General features: G+C 36.8%; 3 protein-coding genes across 3 annotated transcripts; 1 reads left to right on the top strand and 2 right to left on the bottom strand.

The window, feature by feature from the left end:
- Window positions 10891-12537, top strand: LOC18769575. The gene has a single exon (XM_020567850.1). The coding sequence runs from the start codon at window positions 11683-11685 to the stop codon at window positions 12154-12156; it is 474 nt and encodes a 157-aa protein (XP_020423439.1). The 5' UTR covers window positions 10891-11682; the 3' UTR covers window positions 12157-12537.
- Window positions 14894-15938, bottom strand: LOC18769622 (NDR1/HIN1-like protein 3). The gene has a single exon (XM_007202451.2). The coding sequence runs from the start codon at window positions 15809-15811 to the stop codon at window positions 15113-15115; it is 699 nt and encodes a 232-aa protein (XP_007202513.1). The 5' UTR covers window positions 15812-15938; the 3' UTR covers window positions 14894-15112.
- LOC18769583 (NDR1/HIN1-like protein 1) lies at window positions 19572-20653 on the bottom strand. The gene has a single exon (XM_007202504.2). The coding sequence runs from the start codon at window positions 20519-20521 to the stop codon at window positions 19889-19891; it is 633 nt and encodes a 210-aa protein (XP_007202566.1). The 5' UTR covers window positions 20522-20653; the 3' UTR covers window positions 19572-19888.

The raw sequence follows: 25386 nt of genomic DNA, 5'->3' as shown, positions 1-25386 counted from the left end.
CAGGCATCTCTTCTTTCCTTGTTCATGCATGGAATCTGAGAGGACTACAAGTAGAGTTCTTGTGCATGTACCAAACAAGTTGAGTAGGATTTTAGTGTGGAATGTTCCAGCTTTCCACCGTCTATCACTAATTTTGTACTGTCTTTATGATTATGATACCTAGTTTATTCCCGTTCGTAGAAATATTAGTCAATTATGGCAACAAGGGTTGAGAATAAGACGACCACTATATGATGGGAACATTTTTTTGTTCCTTTTTCTGGTACGATGAACATTCGAGAGGCTAATTCGGATTTGATTAGATGTTGGGGACTTAAGTGTTGAGAGTGTTTGTCCCACATTGAAATGTTAAGGGACCTAGCCTGAGTTTATAAGGAGTTGGGCAACTTCCCCCATTGCCAATTGGTTTTGGGGTGGAACCTCAATTTCCTTCATGGTATCAGAGCAAGGCTTCACGTGTTGGGCCCAACGGCCACACGTGCTCCCACGTCACCCAATATGTGTTGTTCACGTGTTAGGCTTGAAAGTTCGCCACACGTGCGGGGGCGTGTTGAGAGTGTTTGTCCCACATTGAAATGTTAAGGGACCTAGCCTGAGTTTATAAGGAGTTGGGCAACTTCCCCCATTGCCAATTGGTTTTGGGGTGGAACCTCAATTTCCTTCATTAAGAATAAGTGGATCAAATCAATTCTCTCACATATCAGCCCCTAAAGTAACAGTAGGAAAATTAATTGGGTGAATTTATTTTTACCTCGCAAAAAACTACTCTCTCCCCCTCCTCTCTGTGGGAACACAGATTTTTGACGTCCAATCCAGCAACGTCACGTGGAAAATGGGATTAGAATTATCTCATTTGGTCAAGGGTGTTAATTGCATTAAATTCCCTTGATCTCTCCACCCAATTATTTAAAGAAATGAATAATTCTCTTTTGAGAGAGCTATTTAAGCTAAATTGGAGACACAAAGAAGGTAACTTCTTCCTAACCCTAAAAACCCTAACACAACACCAAGTAGGGATGGCAACAGGTCGGGTAGGGGCCGAGTATGACAATATCATCCCTATCCCCGCTCTCCATCCCCGAACCCATCCCTGTTTATTAGGTTTCGGGGAATCCCCGTCCTCGTCCCCGTCGGGGGATTATCCTCCATACCCGCCCCTAATCCCCTATTTTTTTGCATAAAAAAATATTTATCATACATTTTAACATTAAGTTTCATATTAAATTATCATTCAACATATCCAAATTAACTATAAAGTTCAACTCAACTATTCAAAATCACATCAATATGAAATTCCATGGAAAATTAGGAAGAATTAGGAGAGGGAAGTTAACTTATGGTTAAACATAAATACTATAATTATTTATTTATTTATTTAAATATAAACATATATTTTCGGGTCGGGTTCGGGGATGGGGACCCAAATACTATCCCCTCTCCATACCCATCGGGGATTTTTCAAGTTCGGGGATCCCCGTACCCGATACCCTTTAGCCCCAAAATCTCCCCCGGTTAGGGTCGGGGACCCGACGGGGCCCTGCCCCTATGGGAATTTTTGCCATCCCTAACACCAAGGGGCTCGTTCACTCTCTCTCTCTCTCTCTCTCTCTCTAGGCCACCCTATCTCCCCAGAGAGAAAACTCCATCATTTCAGTATTTTCTGCATCTCCCTAAGACCATTTTATTGACTTAGGCATCGAAGGGCCCTTGGCCAGTATTTTATGCATCTTTCTCTCTCTGTTTGTACTCCAATTGACCACCACTATTTTGCAGGGTTCGAGGAAGAGTTCATACAAGAGACGCAAAGATCTTCTCCGAATATTCCAGGGGAGGAAATTGGCACAAACAACCATGGCTAGAAACAGGCATCATCATCAAGGCGCTCATCATACCTTTTCCATGGTCAAAGAAAGCACCATGGGTGCCTCTCTTGTTAGACGAACAATGGTCATCCTTAGAGTAGTCAAGTGGTATCACCGCACATGGCCATGATGTTATAGAGCCTCTCAAATTACATCTATATTTTTTTGTCTTTTTGAGTCTTGATTTTATAAGTGTTTGCTGTGAGAAGTGAAGGATAAGACGAACAATGGTCAAGGTTAGGGTGGTATAAGTGGTATCATCACACATGGCCCTGATTTTATTGAGCCTTTTAAATTTGCATATTTTTTTTTTTGTCTTTCTAAGTCTCAATTTTATAAGTTTGTTTGCGATGAGAAGTGAATGACAAGAAGAAAAATTGAAAATTAGGCTTTAGAAAGGGGCTAATTTTGAGTATTAGTGTCTTAATTTTAACTCTCGCAATGTGTAAGAATTCTAAAGAAGTTGGAATAAGAGTTGGCAAAATGAGACTGATCATTTTCTAATATTTTTTGTGTCATTAGTGGTCATTAAGGTTAACACCTGTGCTTACAAGTAGTCCGGAGAAATATTTATATGTTCCAGGTACACCACATGCCTGGTGTACCATTCAATACACATAGGCCATGTGGAATATTTCTCCAACTTATTGCATTGCTTTTTTTTTTTATTTTTTTATTTATGACATGTAGCTGGCTGCACTGGAAATATTTTACATGTCCTACATTTATTGGATGGTACACTAATCAACCACGTGGTGTACCCGTAACACCTAAAATTACTCCTTATCGTGAGCTTCTGTCAAGAATTTCGTTAGTTTGCTTATGTGGCCGATATGTGGACCTCATATATGCAATAAAATAACGCCATATGGAATTTTATAAAATATATATGTATTCTAAAATATTTTAAAATTTAAAATGCTTTAAAAATTGAGTATTCATAATTAATAAAAGGGAGAAAGTAAGAAAAAAAATTAAACAAAATAAATCTGTGAACATCTTAACCACCCGCCATTCTCAACCTACTTATCCCTCCTCCTCCTCTTCCCGAAAAAACCCAGTAGTCACCATCATCACCATCACCATCACATCCAAACCCAACCTTCCACAACCTGCTCCATGAGTGTCTTGATAAGTTTTGGAGAGACAACATCTGGCTATGGATGTCATGTTTTTCGTGGTTTAATTTCATAGATAACATTTTTGTTTTTATTTGAGAGAGAGAGAGAGAGAGAGAGAGAGAGGGGTTGGGGATGAGGTGGTGTTGGTGTAAGTGGCTCGATATAAGCCATGATGTGTAAGTCTTATATTGGAGAATACAACAATAATCTATAGTTTAAATATACGTGGTTCACTTCTATTTGCACAGATGCTGTTTGTGATAAAACCTTATACCTAGAGGTCCATTGAGCCTTCTCTCTCCTACATTTTTTCAATCTTCATATTGGGCCTGTTGGCATAAGAAGTGGTATTAGAGAATTGATTAGCCATCCTTTCACAATCGCGTTCTTTGTTCACTATTTGGTAAATGTTAGGTATGTCTGAGGAGGTTGTGGGAGATCGCCATTGATATATCCCAACTTGTCTTTGTAAGAGATATACATCTCAACAATTTGGGACCATAGGGCATAGTCCTAGTCGGGGTCTTGGTAGGATCCGAAGTCGGGGTCTTGGTAGGATCCGAAGTCGGGATTGAGTTCGTGGTCTGATTCTGCATTTTTAGAAACTGAGCTATTTGAGTAGTCAATTCGGCTAGGGGTAAGAAAGAAAAGCTATAGGTCGATGATGAAGATTGAAAAAATCATCCTCCCTCATGGCGGCGGCGGCTAGGGTTTAAAACTAAAGTAAGCAATCCCAAGATCGCCGCTCTGATACCATGCTAAAATATCAGAATATGAGATAATATTGTTTGTCGAAATTTTTTGTATATTCTTCTCCTTGTATGAGGAGTTCAATTTTCCCATTACCATTTTCTTTATGCCCACCATGTTCCTTTTTTTTTCTTTTTTTTTTTAAAATTTATTTTTTTTAACATCTGTTCTCTCACTTAACAAAACCCTAACTCTGTTAAGTCTATTGATTTTTATTAAAATTCAATAAAATAATTATTCAAAAGCTAATTTGTTCATCTTCTTTGCAACCCACCATACAACCACCCCAACCTCAGCGACAACAACCTCTGCCCCCACCGCCCAAGCTTCCCTTTCTCTCTCACTTTCTTTCTCATAAAATTGGGGAAGAAAATCATGATTGTTGAACTCAGCCGAACCTATTCTCCACTTTGAGTGCATCATCAACGTGAACCTTGCTTTCGCTTCCTCACCAAATTGAAAATTTTTCTCCAAAAGACCACATGCCATTTGCCTCGATGAAGCCAGAAAATCTTGAAAGGCCTTTCCTTTTTCCAGGTTGAAAGATCTCTTTCAGTTCTTCAAAATTTCAGCATTGGAGCCTTTGTATCTTTGCCAGGTCTGTTTCCTCTCGTCTGTTGGAGTTAGGTGGGTGGATGATTGCTTGAGGCCGCTGGTTTTTTTAATTTATAATTATAATTTAATATTTTTTAATTTAAGGGTAAGTTAACAAAGTTATGTTAATGGTAAGTAAGAAGATATGTGTCGCAAAAATAAGGGAGAAATAGGGTGGCACAGAGAAAATGGTAATAGGAAAATTGAACTTTTGTAGGAGGTCATATTTATAATATGGTAAACCTTACATGTCAAGAAAAGTAATAACTCATAATTTTATTTACAGTAGGAAATTAGGAACTAAAGTAAATCAATTACATTTAATATAGGAATCCTTGATGTGCAAGGAAAGTCAACTTATACCACAAGTCACACCAACAATGGTTGGACAACTAGAATATTAATAAAATCCCTAAAAGTGAATGATTTTAGGATTCAATTTAAATTAACGAGAGTGGCATGTTTTGTAGTCATGGGTAGATTTTTACTTGTGTTTAAATTCTAGATGGTTCAATATTTTGAATTTGGGGTTAATAAAACAGGACCCACGAAAGCAAATGACCCATTAGTCTAGTGGTTTGGAGCAATTACTTTCCTTGATAGTATGTGTGAATTTAATATATTATTATCACTCTCAATAAAAAAAGATCCTTAAAAAAAAAAAAAAAAACATGACCCACGAAAAGTGCGTGGCTCAAACCACGCATTATTTTCCCCAACTTTAACACATCCTCATCATGATGAGAAGTATCAAATATAGAGCATCTACCGGCTCTCTGTCTGAGATATAGCAACATGAACAATAAAGAATTCATGATGCCAAACATAACCTGCTTTGGACTTTATTCTACTTGGTCTTTTTTCACTGGCAAAGCAATTTAATTTAGTAACATGGAAACTTACTCCATCTATGCAGGTATCAATATGCCAACTGTTGCCACCCCTGTGCTTTTGAAAAATTAAGAAAAGGTTTCAGAATAACAGCGATTACTACCTTTAAATGTTTAAGGAAAGTTGAGGGATTTAAAGGAAGTGTGAATGTGTGGAAATCATTGAGTTAATACCAAAGCTTCAGCAATAAATTCTAATAAGTTAGGGAATCCTCAATTCGTCAATCATTAATTTCTCCGGTCCGATGAAAGAGATACTTTATGAAGGAGGTTAAGAAAAAGGAGATTCGAACTTTGAGTTTCATCGTAGAGGTAAAGATTTACTCAACCACTAAAACTAAAACTCTCGCCAATATTTTTTCACAACAATAACAAAGTGGTTTATGAGAAGAATAAGAGTATTGTGACCAATTGTAGTGTGGATCAACGATTCTAATAAAAGTGACACTCATTTATACCAATGGGTTTTACCTCTGTTGAATATGTGAGCTGTACTGCATCACAATATCACCAAAACAAACCCAAAAAAACAAAAACAAAACGAAACAAATTTTTTTACAATCAAATATGAGAATCTAACCATTTAAAGATGCATCTTTGAGACTAAAATGTAAAGCCCAAGAAGATGAAATTGCAAGAAAAGAAAAATATGTATGGTGCCTTAAGATCAAGACAACCTTCGGAGATAAGTTTCACGTGAATTACGATATGTAAAGTGCTAAGAGAATTAGTCACCATCGTATAAATTACTAATTCCTTCCTCTTGTTTTCTTTTTTTGAGAAATTTTTCATGTGGGCTGTATCCAATGGTTGGCAACCAACCAAGTTGATGAATTAAAACATATATAGAATTAAAGAAAAAGAGTTGCACTAGTGCATTAAGATATACGAAAAAGGAATGTTGGGAACGCACAAAGTAAGATTAAGGAATGATTCATAACGTAAGGGTTGTGCAAAGGAGAAGCAACTTTTTCTACTTTGGAAGAGAAAATTAAAGCAAAATCTTCCCTAAGAGATATCAAAAGAGCACTACTTTTCATGCTTTGTGATTCGTTTTGTAAAAGAATAACTTTTCTTTCTTTGATTTTCGTAACCCCAACATTCTCATCTTCGGAAAGCATTGGAAAGTTGTGTTGGGAGGGTTCAAAATATGTAACTAAAACAAAAAGTTGAAAAATAAAAATAAAAATAAAAGGGAAAGGATTAAGAAAAACATAGATAAGCATCTCCTCTTTAAACCTCAAAGATGTTGCTACTTTAGAATCACCAAAAGATCATTATCTTCCCAACTTTAAATTAAAACCCTTAAGCATAAGTAGGGAATTTGTCGTTTATGGCTTTTCGAAAAGATTAGGGTTTTTTGAGACATATTGCATTATGTGGTGGACAAAAGAAGACTGGCCTGGCCCTATGCCCTCTCTCTCTCTCTCTCTCTCTCTCTCTCTCTTGTTTTCAACCAAATCCAGCTTAATATTTATTATATTCTCCTTTACTTTTCACTTATCTATTGTTACTTTGTTCCAAACTTGAAAGGAAGAAGCCTCCATCTTAGACTGCCTTTTTTTTTTTTTTTTTTTTTTCCCCATTACATTTACCAGTTTCCAGTTTCCATCTTTCATTTTTCTTCTTTGCGCAACTTTGCTCCCAACACGTTTACCTTCTTTTTTGGTAACAACACATTTAGTTCCTTTGATTTTGTTGTCCATGACCAAAATTAAAGTGATGAGAACTGAGAATAAAGGGGGTTTCTATTTGAACCTTCAATAGAAACATCACTTCAAGAAGAATCCTGCTCGACTTTCTCTAAATCCTCTGCCCCTTCACTTAATTTAATTGTCAATTCTTGCCGTGTGTGTAAGTTTAATATATTATCCTAATAAAGGAAGTTTCTTTTAAATAATTAACATCAGATATGAAGCATGTAAAATCAAATTAGCTCGGTGCTTGGCAACTAATGTTCTTATTCAACAAATTAATTAATCCGGTTATCTGATGAATCCTTAAGCCTTAAGAAATATAATTAAGTTTGATTATATCACTTGAAGAAATTATATATATTATTTTGATCAATTATGTATCCTAATCCTCCTTTGTTGAATTATGAAGCAGATATTTGTTGTATATAGAATTAATTTGCTCTATGTGATGTGAACTAAGTCCTCAATCATTTACTTTTACGATCGCCTATATGATATCCATGTCAGAAACACACTGAATTATTTTATTAAGATGTAAGTGTGTGTTAGGAATCTAATTTTCCCCTCAAAAGCAGGAAGCAAGATAAAGTAGTATCTTTAGTAAATAAACAAGTCCTAATTAATAGCAGAAAGTGGGTGTCCCTTTTGAAAAACAAAGTTGTTATCTTTTTCACTCCTTGTGGCTGTGGGTGGCTGCCATTTCTCACCCTTCCTTACTGGGCTAACTTTGATCATCTGTGCAATGCATCTTTTTTGTACGGCACACAAATGGTTCAACTTTTCTTCCACTGTTGGGAGATAGTCTATATGAAAAGGGACCAAGTCGATAATATTGATTATATGCATATGTGTATGTGTCATGCCACTGAAAAACACATGGAGCGCATTTTGGGGTTCATTCCCTATACCAAGGACTAGGCCAATTTCAGGATCATATTGATTTGAATAATTTGACTGCAAAAGATGCACCAAAATGCCTTTCTCATTTGCGAGATTGCATGCCATTTGCGAGATATTCAATTGCTGAGAATTATGTATTTATCTCTCTCATTACGTGACCTAACAGTAGATCACGTGATAAATAAAACATTACTATAGTATAGTAGAGGGTTTAGCTTTCTTTGCCTACCACAAGTATTCTCAATGGCTTACTATTTTTGTGTAAACAACGTCAAGCATATATATTGTTACTGTGGCTGCCAACTCACTGGTAACTTGCGCAACCATAGTGAACATAAAGCTGTCAAATGTAGTGCAACAGAAAAATTAAACATCGGTATTAGAAATGGTTCATGGGTCTGAGAAAGAGAGAAGTACAGTACTTATGTGACACGACACTGTGTAAAGGCTCACGCTTTGATTGGGACGAGACTGAATGAATTCAGTTCAAATGTTTGTGTTTTTATATATATTTTTCTTATGGAATCCTATTTATTTTCTCAGTTAATATGAGCCAAATATATACAATTTTAAGTCTCGCTTGAGGGTTAACAGCTTGAATAGTCTGACGTGCATATTAATTTCATGCACAGGTTATGAAAGAATATGAAGGTTTCACGTATTAGGGAGGCCCAAACATTGCGATGATTGGTTGTTGTTTTTTTTGGGTTGAATTAAGGTTTTTGTGGGCCTGCGCGCAAGCTTATTATCCTTACGCTTGGGTGTAAACCTTGACCCTCTGGCCCCGACTTGCATGCCAATAGGCGTTTCTGAATATTAGTCGGCAATTTCACAGAACACATGACAATATCTTAATCATTAAAAGTGAGTGTGTTCTAAAGGGAATTACAATTCTTATTGAGGAGACTGTTAGAGTGAGTCGCACATGATTGATTTTTCCAAAATCTACGGCCGAAACTCACCCACGAACCTTAATTGAAACCCTCTTTTTATCAAAGCAAAGTAGTCATGCTTACTTGTCCAATCATCTCCTTACATACTCGATGATCAAAAAGAAACTGAGACCTTAAAGATTGATGGATGGTGTTTATATTATTCAAATTCATTGTCACAGATCTTACACAAATTTGAAAAGTGGTGCATCACTAAAGGTCCTACTGAGAGAGCCTAATAAACTTCAGTTTTTAAGCCTTGTGGGATAAGAGACATACTGATTAAGGCACATCCCTTTTAGCTTTACTGGAGCCAATAAAGTTTTATACCTTACTTTAAGAGCCAATATGTTTCATTTACTTAAGGAAACCTTTTTGTAATCACCATAAGATTAATACAGCCTTGTTGAGAGAGTATCCCATATCGGAGAATGAAAACCTGTATTATAGTACTCAAAAGACGTTAAACATCTCCATCATTTATCAATTGATTTTGAGTTGAATTGTCACGTTCTAACATAACTCTCCTGTTTATTCTTCAAAACTTTGACCTATATAACACTAACCAAAGACAGAATATATATGGTAATTATGGATTTCTATTTCCCTTCATGCACCTTCAACTTTATTAAATTTGAAGGGTGTACTATATGTCTTTAATTAGCAGACAATTTATGTACCAAGTAGAGGCTTGATTTTGAAAAACCAAAGACAAGCTACAAGTGACACAATAAGGTCCCTCCAAGACTGTTACATGAGACCCACAAAAAGAGAAAGACCGTTGTTGGCATCTAGAAAAGACAAAGGGAGCTAAGCATGGAGACAAAGTTTCCACAGACAGCTTGAGAAGTGAGAGGGCTTTCGCAGACTTTAAGAAAAGGGGAGTTGAAGCTATCAGAGGCCTCTTTTCCATAAGGTCACTGTCTTTGTTCCAATTCCAATTCCTCTTTTCTTTCTCTTCTGAGTGAATATTTTTGCATGAAAGTAAGGGAAATCTCGGATCCAAAAGACCCTCAATCTATACATAGATATAGATGTTATAGATCAGAGACCAATATGTATCTGTAGTCATTGTATTGATCATCACTCACTCTTTGTGCTTTTGTGCTTTTTTTTTGGGTTTTATCATTTGAAAGTGATGAGATTGAGGGATCCAAGGAGAAGGGGTACTTTCATGTGCTGCTGTTTCTTTCTGTTATGGTGAAGAAAGGAAGGGGGGGCTACCACTCCCACCATGACCAATTGACCATGTTGTTTTATTTATGTAGTTTTTATGGTTTTTTCTTTTCTGTTCTTGTTTTTGGTGGGGTGGTCTTTGATGGAGGGACTTGGTCAAAAAGAGATGGGGGCAAGCACACGCGAATAAACCAGAGAATGTGGGTGATGATTAGATTTTGGAGATGATGAATGATGATGCTTTTGATGATTGTTCGGTCGTTTTCCAAAAGCATATACACTTCTTACACATACACATATACACATGTAGTACCTTGCACTTTCACTAAGCTTACTGTTCTTATACATATATAGACTATAGCACACTCTGATTTTGAAAACTCAAATTATTGATTTTCCTTCCAAAAAATATTTCTAGCCAATCAAATCTTATAAAACAAGAGATTCAATGAATTATTTACCAAACAAATAATAATTTTTGAGTATAAGCGATGGTCTAAACTAGATGGGAGGGGAGATTTCTCTCACACACACACAAATGATATCATAGGTGTTTGAATCTGAAACCTCTTATCTGTAAGTCAAAGTCCTTTTTCATTGGACTAGACTTTGTTCACCCAAACAAACAAATAATAATAAGAGAAATAATTGTGTCCTCTTGTCCCTTTATCTTCCATGATTTATTATATTTTACTTGAAGAAAATAATAATGTCGGTTGCCTTCAAGCACTGTTGTTGATGAATATGAACTGTTCCCATTCAATTGCATTGGAATGAAGTAGGCCCAAGATGATATGAAAAAGCCGAACAAAATATTTGTGAGCAATTGGGTTCAATTGAATAAAGATCAGGTTGCTATTTTGTTGTCTGGTTCAACCAGCCCAAGTACAGCTCTCCAGCAGACTTGTTGAAATGTAAAGGCCCAAGTGATTATTTCTCACGCCAATTGCTGAGATACTTCTAAAGGATCCCCACCGGAGAAGCAAATTTTGCAAGTTGCTTTTAGTTTAAGTGATTAAGAATAATTATCTTTGCATTCGAGGTTCTAGATTCGATTTCTCTATACTCCAATATCGTTTAAAAACAAAAAACAAAAAACAAATTTTGCTCTTCAAATTCTACTTGCTTGTCTATATTAAAGAGCTAAATTTGCTAACTTAAAAATCAAAATATTTCCCTATAAATCTCATAATTTAATGAACATCGGAGATGTTTTATGAGAAAAACGCACGAAATTGAAAACTCATCATAATGAATTATAGGAGAAAATTATAGGACCTTTGGCATCCCAAAAAACGTGAAGTTGCGGCCTTTTAGGTGTTTGCACAACATCATAAATGGTAGCAAATTACAAAACACCAGATAAGCCCCCAAACTCAACTGCCAAAATTAATTCAAACTTCAATGCAAACTCCAACTCAGCACTCCTTCGACTCCACCGCCATCACACATTTCCTTGCTCGGATCCTGTCCACATTTCTTCTTCTTCACCCCACCCACCCACATTTCCAAGAAAAAACATCGTTTTCCTTCACGCCTAGTTCACCCTCACTCTCTTTTTTACAAAACCTTTATCCATTCATCCACCGGCAACCTGCTAAACCACACTTCCTTCCATCTCTTCAAACCCATTTCTTCGCTTTACCTTCCCTGTAAACAACCGGTTGCCGGTCAACCACCCGTTAACTTAAAACACTGAAAAAACCCAGAGAGTCATTTACACAAACAACTTGTAGACATTGAGTTATACGCACGGACACATGAATGGTGGTCTTAGCAAGCTCGGGACTGCGCTCACTGTAGTGTTTGCGGCCATTCTCGCAGCCCTAGCAACCCAGCTCTTCTTCCTCCTCCGGCGCCGGCTGAAGTCTCAGTCTCAGACCCGGATCGGGCCCCACGAAAACCCGCCTCACTCACAGCACCACAGAAGCGTCGACGTTGACGTGGACGACGTGTTCAAGTGGCAGCAGGCACTGTACGGCGTGTCGTCAAGGGTTTTGTTCACGATCGAGGAGGAGGAGGAGAGAAAGGGTCTGGACTTCGCCGAGACGACGACGCACTCGTCGTGCGCGGAGAAAGAGGTGAAGACGGCGACGACGGTGGTGCTGGACGTAGCTGTGACGGTGATGAGTGTAGAGGTGGACGACGGGACGACGCCATTTTCGACTCCTTGTGCTTCGCCGCCGTACTATACTCCGTCGCCTTCTCCCGGTCGTGAGACTTGTAGCATGTAATAAAGAAGCTCGTTTTAATTTGTGGGGCTGGGTAGGGTCCTGGGCTTGGGTTGTCGGGTCAAGCGATGATCTTGCCATGTTAGCAAGCACAGTATTGGGCGATGGTGTGTTACTGGTTTTTAATTTTTTTAATTTTTAATTTTTAATTATTAATTTTGGGGCAACCGGTAGCATTGTGTTTTGGGTTTCAATAAATGTGGTTGCATGGCAAGTGTAGCGGTTTAGGTGATCATTGATTGCTGATGCTTTTAGTACAGAAATGGATGGAAAAGCAAAAGTATGCAACTCTGTATATGCATTATTTAAGCTATGAATACACGTTGGTGTAAATACCTGTAGTTTTGCTGTCATCTCAATCAAAATTTACAAATTTTTTGCAATGTACAAAATAGAAGTGAGAAAATCAGCTCTCTCGTTTATAACACATAAATTATTTACTCTATGTGACAAAACTATAAAGACGAACAAAAAGCTTTCCCACTAATAGCATAGTAAACTATATATTTGTTGTTTCTAAAGAAAATGGACTTGTATGTTAAAAGACGAATATGGTTTAAATATTTTTGGATGATTTTATTTCTTCTCTGTAAGGAGATATATAGTATTTTACATATGTTCTTTACAAGGAATATGATTCATAATTAAATTGAAGAATATCTCCCCAATAATACAAGGATTGTTAATTATACAAAAACAAAAAACAAAAAAAAACAAGAGGAAATAAATCACATAATTGACTTAGGAAATAAATCTCCTTAATTTGTTAGGTTAACTCACGTGAACACTTCTCTTCAAGTTGGTGTATACATGTCACTAATACCCACCTTGATAAGAGAGTCATGAAACACTCGTCTGGAGACAACCTTAGTCAAGACATTTGCTAATTTATCTTTTGATTTCACCAAGGGTAGGTAGATGATTTTGTTCTCAATCTTTTCATTGATGAAATGTTCATCCACCTCAATATGTTTAGGAAACTTATAACTGAAGAAGCTGTGAGTGATTAATTTGATGAAAATATGATTTAGGCCTCGTTTGAAAGTAATTCTAGATATGCCAAAATTATTTATGGGAAGAAGCACCTCCAACATGCTTCTTTAGAAAATCACTTTTAGTGATTTAAAGTGATTCTGGGGAGAAGCACCTCCCATGTGCTTCTCTATAAAATCATTTTAATAAAATCACTTAAAGTGATTATATGGAGAAGTGGTTCTCCATAAAAGTGATTATTAGCCTATCCAAAATCACTCTCAAACGAACCCTTAGACTTTTCTTTGAAATATATTTTAATTAAGTGTTCCTCAATACCATATTTACTCTTTCGGTTAAGATTATTATACATTTTGGGCCTAGTCATAATTTGATTTGGGCAAGGTTGAAGAACAATGATTTGGGCTTTTCCCACTGCATGGTTGGATATAGGATAAAATGGGTGGTCTTATTTCCTGCATTTTTGTTCCAACCTCATGAATAGTTTGGGTTGTGGCCGTGGTCAACCAAGGGTATTTGGGCTCATCCCTTGCTCAGTAGGGTTGGGTTTAGATGTTTAGTGTGTGCTTAGTTTTAAGAACATATTGTTGCCAACTAGGTCTAGTTTTATATGTTTTCCCCAACGATGCTTAACACTTAGACTCTGTTTGGTTCATAGGAAAGGAGGCTTGGGAATGAGAATTCAATTGCTTTCCCATGTTTGGTAAGTCCAAGCATGGGAAATGATTGCCTGGCACATGAAAAAGTAGGGGGGAAAGTGAAGCCCTCCTCTTAACTTGTGTTTTGTTTTCCCTCATCATGGGAAAGTTTGGAAAAATGAGCTAACATTCAATGCACAATTTTCGTGACTATTTTGTCCATATGAACAATTTATAATTACAACGTATCATTAAATGCATTCTTTTTTTTATTTGATTTAATACGGGTACAATTGGAAAATTATACAAACTTTGTTTTTCATTCCTACTCAAAACAAACATGGGAAAGAAAACAAAGTGAAATCTCCCGGTTACTTTCCCGACATTACCAAACGTGGAAAATGAATCTTTCATTCCCATTCACTGGGAAATGACATGAGAAATGATTTCCCTTCAAATCCATTTCGTGAACCAAATGGGGTCTTGATATTTTCACACGCATTAATACCATGGGGATCAAAACACGGACCAATTGCATGTATGCCAACAAACTCTACCGCTGAGCTAAGATCACATTGGCTGACACCTTGTTTTATTCATTTATATTGAACCAAACAGTGTGACATAGAGGCAATTTGACCAATATGAATGTGATAGCAGCAGAAAATTGTTCCTCAATATTCAATAAGGAGGGTGAAGATTTCAAACGGCTTTTCACATTCTTTGCCAGTTACTTACTACACGTAATTTCCGTTGAAGGAGTCATCACAAATGACAAACTGCTCTGCAAAGTGATTGATTAGTTAGCCAGCAATCTACGTTTACGGAGTTGTAATTAAGCGACGTCATCCAATCCGGTCCCTGAAGACAGAAAGGTAAGGAGCATCTTTTTTTGAGTACAAACAAGGAGGAGTGTTACTGTATGTGTTGTCTTCTCTTCCAGCAAAACTCGCCCATGTGACCCATGAGTGACCAAAGAGACAGCTAACGTGAGAGCGAATGTGAGTGAATGGTTGGTATTCCCTCAAACTAGTCAATGCAGGCCATCCCCAATTGAAGTGGTCCTTTTATTATCTTTTTCTAAAGGCATCAATTTTATAACCATCATAGAAAGCAAAAGGCGAACTACTAAACACACTATTTTATTTATGAACATGCGTAACGTAAGTAGGTATCAAAACCCACAAAAGAAATCATATATCTCTCTAGTGTATAATCTAAGACTGGATCAACACAAACACAAAAACAAAAAAACAAAAGAATAGTAAAAAAATAATAATCTGAGACTGGATCAACAAGAAGATATATGAAGTGGTAAGCTGTGGAGCTTAGATTGATTTGAAGTAATCAACGTCACACTTGGTAGTCTCGAAAGTGCTAACTGATGAGCTCCCATTCTGAGTCAAAGGAACCTTCAACCCACATTTAATCCTGGGCTTGAACTTGCCGGTCTTGATCAAGCCGAATTTGAATCGAACCCGAAGGTAAAGCTTGACGTCGATCTCGTAAACCCCACTATTCTTCTGCTCATTGTACTCGGAGAGCACTTTCGTGTCTGGGATCACCTGCTGGCCCTGGAACACCGGGTTCACCACGTTCGTTGTCTTGTGCCCTTGGTAAAAGGGCGTCGTCGAGGTGTACGTGCTGAACCTCTGGTCCTCGTAGATGGCCCTGGCCTCGATGCGGTCGTAGTAGACCCCGATCTTCTTGTTGGGGTTGCGGATGGTGAGGTTGAGGGCGAGGTTGTAGTGGAGGGTGCTGTCATTGGAGAAGTTGAATTGGGTGAGGTGGGCTTCGGTGACGTGGAACTTGATGTGGTTGGGGCGGACTATGAGCCAGAAGATGAAAAAGGCCAGGCCCACTATGACGACGGCGGTCATAATGAGCTTGAAAATAAGGCTGAAGATGCAGCCGCAGCAGCAGCCGAGGGGGTCGCTGCCACGGCCATGGCGGTGGTAGGCTTGGGATTTGGGTGGGATTGAGGGGCCGTAGTAGGCCCCGTTCAAATGAGATTGTTTCTCTGACATGGCTGAGAGAATTGAGAAAAGATCAAATTATAATTATAAGCAAAAGGGTAGAGGGAGAGAGAGTAAAGAATGAGAGATGAAGAAGGTGAAGTGTGGTATATATAAGGGGCGAATATGGGTGGGATTAGGAATGCGGCAAGGCCGCGTGGGGGGTGGGATTGGAAAATGAAAAACGCGGTTGCTTTAGAAGGTCGGATTTAGAAGTGGGAAGGGGGGTGTGTTTAGTGTTTTTGCGAGGAAGTCTCTTTCGAGGGACTTAATACTCAGCGTCAGCGTGTGGGATAGGCAGGTGGTTCCTGGTAGTTTCCGTTGGCCTTTGCTTGACTTTTGCCTCCCTCTGTTTCTATCGTACTTCAATTTCATAATCATAATTATACCCCAAAAGGACAAAGAGGTTACAAAAGTTAATACCTCCACCGAACCAAATCTTAAATATAAAAACTAATACCAAACCAAATTTTGAAAGGAAAAAAAAGAACCCAGTAACTTCAATTCTAAATATTTATTAATTAGAATTTGGGTTTGAATTCCTCAATCACGGATGCAAAAGTAATTTCTCTTAATCACTTGAATTATGATTTCAAAGAGATTAAATAACAATATTTTGTTAACCATGTTGACATTTTCATGAAGCTAATTTTGATGAACAATGCCAGAAAGAAAAAAGAAGCTTAAACACTTCATACTTACAATTCAAATGAAAGAAAGATTTGAAAAGGAAAAAGAAAAAAAGCGTTCTAACGGCCATGTGTGACGGCTAGCTTTTAAAAAAACATAAAAAAGAAACTTATAAAACTATATTAGGCCACCTATATGTGTACAATAACTCTAACCTTAATCCATTTTTGTTTCACATTTTCATCATATATTCAATTGCATCTCCTACAATGCTCATGTAAAAGTACACCAAATAAGCGGGCTGTTGGTAAGTTCAATTCACACACATACGAGCATGATATACATTTTTTATGTTCGTTAAGTTAGGTGTGTTGACCTTTTGCAAAAAATTTATATATTTTAAAAAACATTCTGTCGTTTTGTTTGTGAAAAAACAAAAAACCCAGCTCAATTAACTTCCTTTCTTACATTTAGTAATATGATTTGTCACCGCCAAACGACATTGTAATTAAGCAACCTAATCCGTGTTGACGCACATACCGAAAAAAAACCAAAAAAAAAAGAAAATGTCCATCTCCACTGTTGAATTGAAATTCATGCAAATCCACAGATATGACAATGAATTTTAAATAAACTATGCATGGCCAAAGTCTATCTATAAAGCTTTCGTGGATGACTTGTTCAGAGTTCTTTACGGCCAATTCTAAACCATTGACATCATCACATGTGACATGTAGTGATCTCTGTCTTCGTATGACTATTTTAACGCTGTATAGTCCACCTGTCCTGAAAAATATCACACGATTAAAATGGATGCGTTTAGATTTTCTTTCATCAAAACTGGCCTAACTTGTGGACTTTTAAATTTAGGGTTTCGAAACAAAGAGAAGAAAATAGAACTCGTGGGATAACCGATGCATCTTCATGGATCCATGCCTGACCCAACTTGGCCCATCAGATCACATGTGTAATTTCATGAGGCCTAGAGATCACAAAGCCTAACTTGAAGCAGAAGGCAGTATAGCCCAAAACTCCGAAAGGTAATTTGTTATCTGCACTGATTAGTGTTAAAAGGTTTCCATAGCAACCGATTTCAAGATTAAGAGTTTGTTTGTGAATGATTCTAGATAGGTTAATAATCATTTTAAGTAAGTGATTTTAAATGAATTTTTGAGAAAATTGCTTAAGGTTGTGTTTGGATAAGAGATTTTGAAGTGATGGGATTTTAAGGTGAGGGACTTCACAATGATGAGATTAGTAAAATTCGTTGTTTGGCTAATTATTTTGTCGTTGGCTTTGGTCGCGTTCGAGTGTGGAAATTTCAAAGTAATGCATGTTTAGGTGTTATTTCATAATGGAATTTGGGCTTTACAAATCCCTCCTTTAAATCCCAAGTCATTTTTGAAGTTTCTTTTTTTGAACTTGCCAAACAAGGCATTTAGCCAATGTAGATTTATAAATCTCATGGAAGCCTAAATCCCTCATCCAAACGGACTTTAAAATCACTTAAATTCATTATACGCATAAGCATATGGACGGGTTTTCTCCCTATAAACATGCCATGAACCTACTATTTTTTGGGGAAGAAATGGAATCCTATTTTGGTTTTATTTGAGTACTGCTAGAACTTATCTTCTTATCTTTCTTGGGACATGTTCTTCTTCCCGAGTCATGAGATTTTGTCACAAGTGTGTCACCAGTTGGGTTGCTGTTGGCATGTGAAGTTATTTTGTTCACATATTTTGGTCCTAAAACCAGGAAGCCTCCCATAGTTTAGACATTGTGGAATTAATAAGATGCCCCCCATGTTACTTTTAACCTGAAAGTCGCATTAGGGCAACTCCCTAGACTTTTTAGGGTTTGAAGTCGGTTCGCCATGTCAAACTAATATATTACCAAAGCCACCCACCAAACATGAAAATTTTGTTTTATGTTATTGCTTCATTTTTCACTTTGATGGTTTTTGTAAGCGTTTCATGGCCAGGCAGCCCAATTCCCCTCTTTGAGACAGGCCTCTCAAATCTCAACCTTATTTCATTTATGCTATGTTTTATTTATTTATTTAAAATTGTTCATGCCAGCTGTGATCAAAATGACTCAAAATCAACATGCACACCAACTCCTCTGGATCCTAATCTTAATTGATCATGCCAATAATTTTGAACTCATCAAAATGCTACCAAAATCTTATGAATGCGCACAATATAATTCTGTCTGCTTGCTTTTGACTCATTGTGCACGCAATCATGTGATGAGCTTCAGAGCTTGACACAGACCACCCCCCCACTCTTTATCTCTTCACTCTATTCTATATATCCTTAGCTCAACAATATGTCACATTTTATGAGAGCCATATGTTGAAAACTTTTATTCATGAAAGTCCCTTTCCATCTCTCCATTATTAGTAGGTAGAAAGAGCAAATTCTCACTTAGAGGAGGGGGGGTTGAAAAGGACCACCACCACCGTGTGGAAGACGATAAATAAACTCCACTCCAAAACCAACGCATCCAAAATTCCTAATAATCCCCACCCTAGCTACTACAGCTCCACCAATTTTAGCCACATTTATCCGGTAGGAGATTTATAGCTAAAATAATTAACAGTATTTATCAATGCATCTAAGATTTTAAGTTCGATTCTTCCTGCCTGCCCTAATATCATTTATAGGTTTCTTTTATAAACCCATGAAGCCCATGTAGGCCCCATCCACCAACCTTCCCAAGTGGGACCACTCGTAAATAATGGAAGCAACATTTCATCACATTCAATATAACTGCATTACTACGGATTAATGTATGTTTCATATTCTTCTCCTTTTCCTTAGCTTCTGGCCATTTTTATGCCAATCGAATTAAACTCTTTTCTATAAAATTTAAAAAAAGAAAAAGAAAAAAAAGACTCATCCCATGTGAGAGAATTAAAAAAAAAGTGGGATTCTAAATTTTAAATTGTTGACGAAGACTTCTCCAGCTAAGTGGTACAACTAAATTAATGATGAAGGGGGAAGGATGATGTCCATATAGCTTGAGGAATACAAAATTGACATAATTTATTTAAGTAATTCCCCAAAAGAAAATAAAATTATTAGAAGAGAGAAAAAAAAAATATAAATTGAAAGAAAATGACACCCCAACCTCCACCTGTATCCAATTGCATGATTATTGAATTATATAAAATAAACTATAAATTTAAATTATACAATTGAAAATCAATCACCACCGACCGACTGCAATTTTGCTATACGTTGTATCATAATCCTCCGTTTTTATTCTATAGCAAAATTTACAATTCAAAACACCAAAGCGTATATATAATTATATAACCAGACGCAAAGACTCCAACTAAAAGTTCAAATTAAGAAGAAAAAAAGAAGAAGAAATTTGAGAAAAATTAAAGAAAATGAACTAACGGCGTCTTAACGGTAACATTTAGCCTCCAGTTCCCGTCCATCTTCTTCTTCACACGCTCACTTTGCAATGCTGCAGCAGCTGGTACTTGATGGCGTTATTTCCGACCACAACCCCGTTGTTCTTCGGACCCAAAGGGATAAAAGCGGGGCACCGAACGTAGAAATGGTACCTGCCCGAGATAAAAGTCCCGACCTTCCACCTCACCCGGCCGTCCATCTTCAGCAGCAAAAAAACCGACCCGGCATTCTTGTCCTGGTCCAGCGCCAGGGAATTGTACGGCGCGATGGGGACTTCGGTGCCGTAGATGAACGGCGACCAGACGTTGACGTCCTTGTGACCCTGGTACACCGGCGGGATGAGCGTGGAGAAGGTGATCTGCTGATTACGGTATGTCGCGTAGATGTTGAGCCTGTCGTAGTAGATGCCGATCTTGTCGTTGGGGTTGCGGGAGGAGACGGTGACCTGGAAGCTGGAGGAGAAGACGTTGGGTACGGAGTTGTTGAAGTTGAAGACGGTGACGTCTTGGAGGATGAAGCGGGGTTTGGAGGGCTGGAGGATGGCCCACACGATGAGGATGGTGACGAGCAGGATGAAGTTGAAGATTAGGAGCCCGGCGCAGCAGCGTTTAAACCTCCTTCGCCGCTTGTTGTATCCGTGTTGGCCGCAGTCCTTGTACGACATGGCGGCGGCCGCGGTAGTTTGCGGTGGAGGTGGAGAGGGAGACTGAGAGAGAGAGAGGAAGGACGGTTGGAGTTGAGTTAGAGTTGGGTTTGAGAGTTGACCCTTTAGTAAATGAGCTTTGGTTGGGGATGTGTGTGGGGGTATATATATTACATGGTTTTTAATGAAGATGATGATGATCTATGTGATCATGTATGTATGGTGGAAAAGCAAGTATGCTAAAGTAGGTGTAATGTGTTTAGGGACATTTCAAAGTACTTTCACTAATTATGAGGAAAATTAGTTTTTTATTCGCGTAAAAAAAATGTTTAATATTAGATTACGGTCTCATTCCAAAATTACTCTGAATTTCTATTTTTTATATGAGTAACTGTCTATTAAAGTTAATATTTATAATAACAATCAAATAATCGACAATGAACCAAATATTATAAATCGTTAACCAGCACTAACCAATAACTTTTATTTTTTAAAGAACTTTTTGGTTGCTTTTGAGTTGTTTGGTGGTAGTGTAGCAAGGTAGTGGAAATTGGTGACCCATCAATTTTCAGTACCAAGGCATTGTTTGGTTTTTCTTATTACTCAATCATAACCATGGGCATTAACCAATTAAATTACACAAATACCTTATGTCATCATGTGTCACTTGACAAGGCTCATCAATTATAGCTACTAATTGGGTTTATTATTTATATGATTTGATCTAAATAACTTAGATGAAATTTGTTGGGTTTTTGTTCACTGCATGATGTGTCCTAGTTAAGATGCCCATATGGTGTGATGGGTTAAGACCAATCGTTTTCTATGCTTGGCTTTATTCAACAAACAGGATTTCAAATTGTTTGTCGAGCTCACCCACATGTTATCTCAATGGTTGGTTCATATCTTTTCTTCATAATTCTCCTCAAAAACCTCATGTGTTTCAGTGTTTCAAAACAAGTTATTAATCTTCTTTATTTTACAACTAATCAAAATTAAAGTCCATTCAATAAACTATAGAGGCTCAAGTCACTAAGAAAGATCTTGTTGCTCAAACCCTAATTCTTTTCAAAACCAGATCCAAGTAATACGCTATTGGCATTAGCTTCAAGATATATAGTTATATATGTAATAAAATATCATTAATATTGTCTGCCATCGATCTTCATTGTTAATGTAAGTGAATTTCAGTGTTTACATCCGAGTTTGAATACCCCTCTATGTAGTTTAAAATAAATTAAAATAGAATATCATTTATATAAAAAAACAATATAAATGAGTTTTAATGAGTACGATTGTATTAATCCATGACCCTCAGTTGTGTTGTGCTCGCTTAGTCAAAAAGTGAAGCTCACTGCTTTTTCTTAATCAACTCAGAAAGACAAAAAGCCTAAAGAAAATAACATATTTTTTAAAATTTCTTTCTATACTAGAATTTAGAATGTGAATGGGCCGATTGTGACTTCAATAAAGTGTTTGGAAAAGCAAGACTCTTCACCACCGTCCGATTGAATATGGATACATGGGAAAAGTCTAATTGACACGTCTCTTGCACCCACTTGGCCCCACTTATCATGACAGAGGAAACCTCTGGGTTCCAAAATATTACTTCTCCCACCAGCTAAAGCCTAAAGCCTAAAGCCTAACAATGATGCAACATAGAAGGAAAAAAAAAAAGAAAAAAAAAAGGAAAAAAAAAAACATGATTTGGATGTGGATGTATTGAAAATTTCATAACCTCTGATGAATTAGAAACAAAGACTTTGTTTGGGTGGATTAAAAGCTTAAACCCTTTTTCATAAAGAACCCATTGCTTTCCCAGAAAGAAAATTGTTAGCCTTTCTTTCATCAGTTTTGTTTCTTTAATTATTTTGTTTTGCTTTTTAAAAATCCTAAAATGTTACTTAGAAAACAACATTGAGAACGGTTTTTTTATTTATTTATTTATTTTATAAAAATAATTTTTTAATCAAGGAAAAGTAGGGTTAGCTGCACTGCACTTTCCCAGCAGATGGTAAAAGGGTACGTGGGCAACAAAAAAAGAGAGCAATAATTTCAATACATGTACTAATTTTAGTTAAAAGCACCAAACCAAACTACACTCCAATACATTATTGATGGTAGAAACTAGAAATTGATTATGTCGGTTGGCAAGTGTGAATATGAACTACAAGACCATGATGTGTTTTTTCACACATTTAGTATCGACATCGAGCTCTAAAAGTCTCCTCAACCACCAATGACCAAACCTATGACCAATTTTTATCTACCTCTTAATTTTATACAATTTTTTTTCTCTCTCTCTCTCTCAAATGGTGATAGAAGCTTGCCGAACAAGATTACGTTACATGAAAATTATTGATATGTGTACGGACAATGAGTCGCTGATTAAGGTGAATCTCTCGTTATCAGGTCGATAATCTTAATCAATATATAAAATTTTCTCTTCCTTCATTGTTTCTGAAAGTGTTGTTCTCCTTATCCCCTCTCTAAAATATACTTCAAACATCAACTTTCTTTAAGTTCTTAACCATTTGGATGTTTTCCTATGAAACAATTTTCATTTAATGAAAGTCATTGTCGTTTGCAACCGAATGACTGGATATTAGCAAGTGAGAAGAAAAAAATATAGGGAATCAAATTTCTTCTATGCACCATCAATTTGCTCAAAGTTAAGCAATTCACAAAAGTTGAAATCTTCAGAAGGGCCTACTTTGTCTTATTTCTTGGCTTGAAGACACATGGTTAGAAATTGGTTGTTGCTGAGTCAAATTCTGGCAGAGTCTTATGAAATCAAATAACTAATTCTGACATAGGCCTCTTGTAGAAAAGTCTTGGATCAAATGAAAGAAACACTGCTAAAAAAAGACTTAACTTTCTACTAATTTAGCATTATTAGATGGTGGGTGGATATGATACACTATTTGTCATTTACTTGGGTTTTCTTTAAGTGTTATAATATTAGAAAAAAGAAATACAGTATAAAATATGACTGGTGTATAAATTTGGGTGTTTTAAATGTTTTTTTAAAATATATATAAATATAAATATATATATATATATATATTGTCATATATAAATCCAAAGAGAAGAAAACCACATCCAGATATGAGACTTGAGATCAAACCATGGAAAGATAATATTAGTTGGCACACCTAAAAGCACATGACTCTTTTCTTCTTCTTCACTCATTTGACACCTACAATGACATCCACTTTGTATACTTGTATGCTCTTTATGATCTCGGCTCATGATTCAATTGCCATGTATTTAGCTATTGAATCTCAAAGTTTATATTTTTATGTGATTGAAGTATTAAAAAAGAAAGTTTGAATTTTTCACGGAAGCGGCTCGAAATATTTGATCTTAGTTGCATTTTCCTTTAGAATATTACTATTTGGGTACGACCAAACCCAAAATTTGAATCATTGGAGCCTTACTCATAGACATGTTGGAGTTCAATTATTTGGTACTTGGTGCTGTAGAACTTATTTGATTGTTTTCTTTTCCTCTTGTTGCATCTCTTATGTACTGTGGCCAAAGAAACCAAGTACACTTAGTGCAGTTTCCAGAGAATGCAGAGGGCCCTTTACCAAATTCTTTGCTGCTGATTCTCTCAATTTTCTCATAAAAACAAGAAGAAAATGCCTTGGGTAAAAGCACTTTTACAAAACATGGAAGCCGCAAAAAGAAGCCAAGGATATCCCCAAATGTCCATAAAGAAGGGTGGGGTGGTTTGTGGCCAATGCCTACTAGATTCTACACACACAAAGGTATTCTCTTCTGCACTTGCACTGACATCCATGCTGATTCTTTATCCCTACTTTGGGAATTACAAATGTCCCTACAAGATCTTCTTTGAAACCACCAAATCCCAATTTCCTGTTTAAATCTCTGTTAAGTAAATCACAATTAACTTTTAACCTAACCTTTGTGGTTAATATGAATGCCCAAAGCCAAAATTGTTCTATGCAACTTGCACCCAATGGATTCGTTTGTTGTCTTCATGCGCTTTGCTGCTAAAATCTGACTAGAATCTGTGGCTATGCTTCTTTCTGTTAACCATGGGTTAATGAAAGAGACAAAAACAAAAAGTTGGTGGAATAAAGCATTGGGGGAGAGAGAAGAAAGAAACCCTTTGATTGGTGGGTCATTCTAAGAAGGGGAGAGTTCCAAAAACAATGAGAAGAAAAATGGGGAAGAAAAGACATGGAGGTGAAAGAAAGGGATAATATTCTTGGTGACACAAAATGATGACTATCTAATTGGGTTGATTAAGCTGTCTTGAATTGGTTTGAAGGGTAATTGATCACCCTATTAATAAAAAAGTGAAACTAATAGTGGGTGATGATGAGCCAATGAACCCTAGATAGTCATTTGGATGCATCTATGATGTATGATGGTAGAAGTATCTTGAAGAAAAGGAGTTGAAATATGATGGAAAATGAACTTTGAAAGCAAGTTTTGAGAAGAAAAAAAAAAGGGGATCATCCAAGCACTTTCCTTTAAATGGAGATCAAAATTATCATAAGTAATTATGCAAGCAATCACTTTCCTTTTAAGTGTTTTCCTACATTATGAATGAATTATGAAAAGCCTTAAGATCAAACTGACTTGCCAAGCTAACCGACTCAACATGGAAATATCTTAAAAGCCCCTAAATCTTTTTTGTTTTTGTTTTTTTGCATCAGTTCATGCACTGCTTTGAGTTTTGAATATAAATATAAAATGGTGCCTAATAATAATAATGGCGTAGGTGTAAACGCCACCAAGTAAAGCCTTTTGTTACGTATTTTCCACATGCCGTCACATGGCCAGTGAGAAGCTTCCTATCCTTTGCACCCTCCCAGAGGACTATTTCGCCTGCAAAGGAAGAAACATATGCA

The sequence above is a fragment of the Prunus persica genome, chromosome G7 (genome assembly GCF_000346465.2).
Source record: "Prunus persica cultivar Lovell chromosome G7, Prunus_persica_NCBIv2, whole genome shotgun sequence".
Classification (NCBI taxonomy): domain Eukaryota; kingdom Viridiplantae; phylum Streptophyta; class Magnoliopsida; order Rosales; family Rosaceae; genus Prunus; species Prunus persica.
The sequence above is the reverse complement of the archived record's forward strand: the minus strand, read 5'-3'. Positions and strand labels throughout refer to the sequence as shown.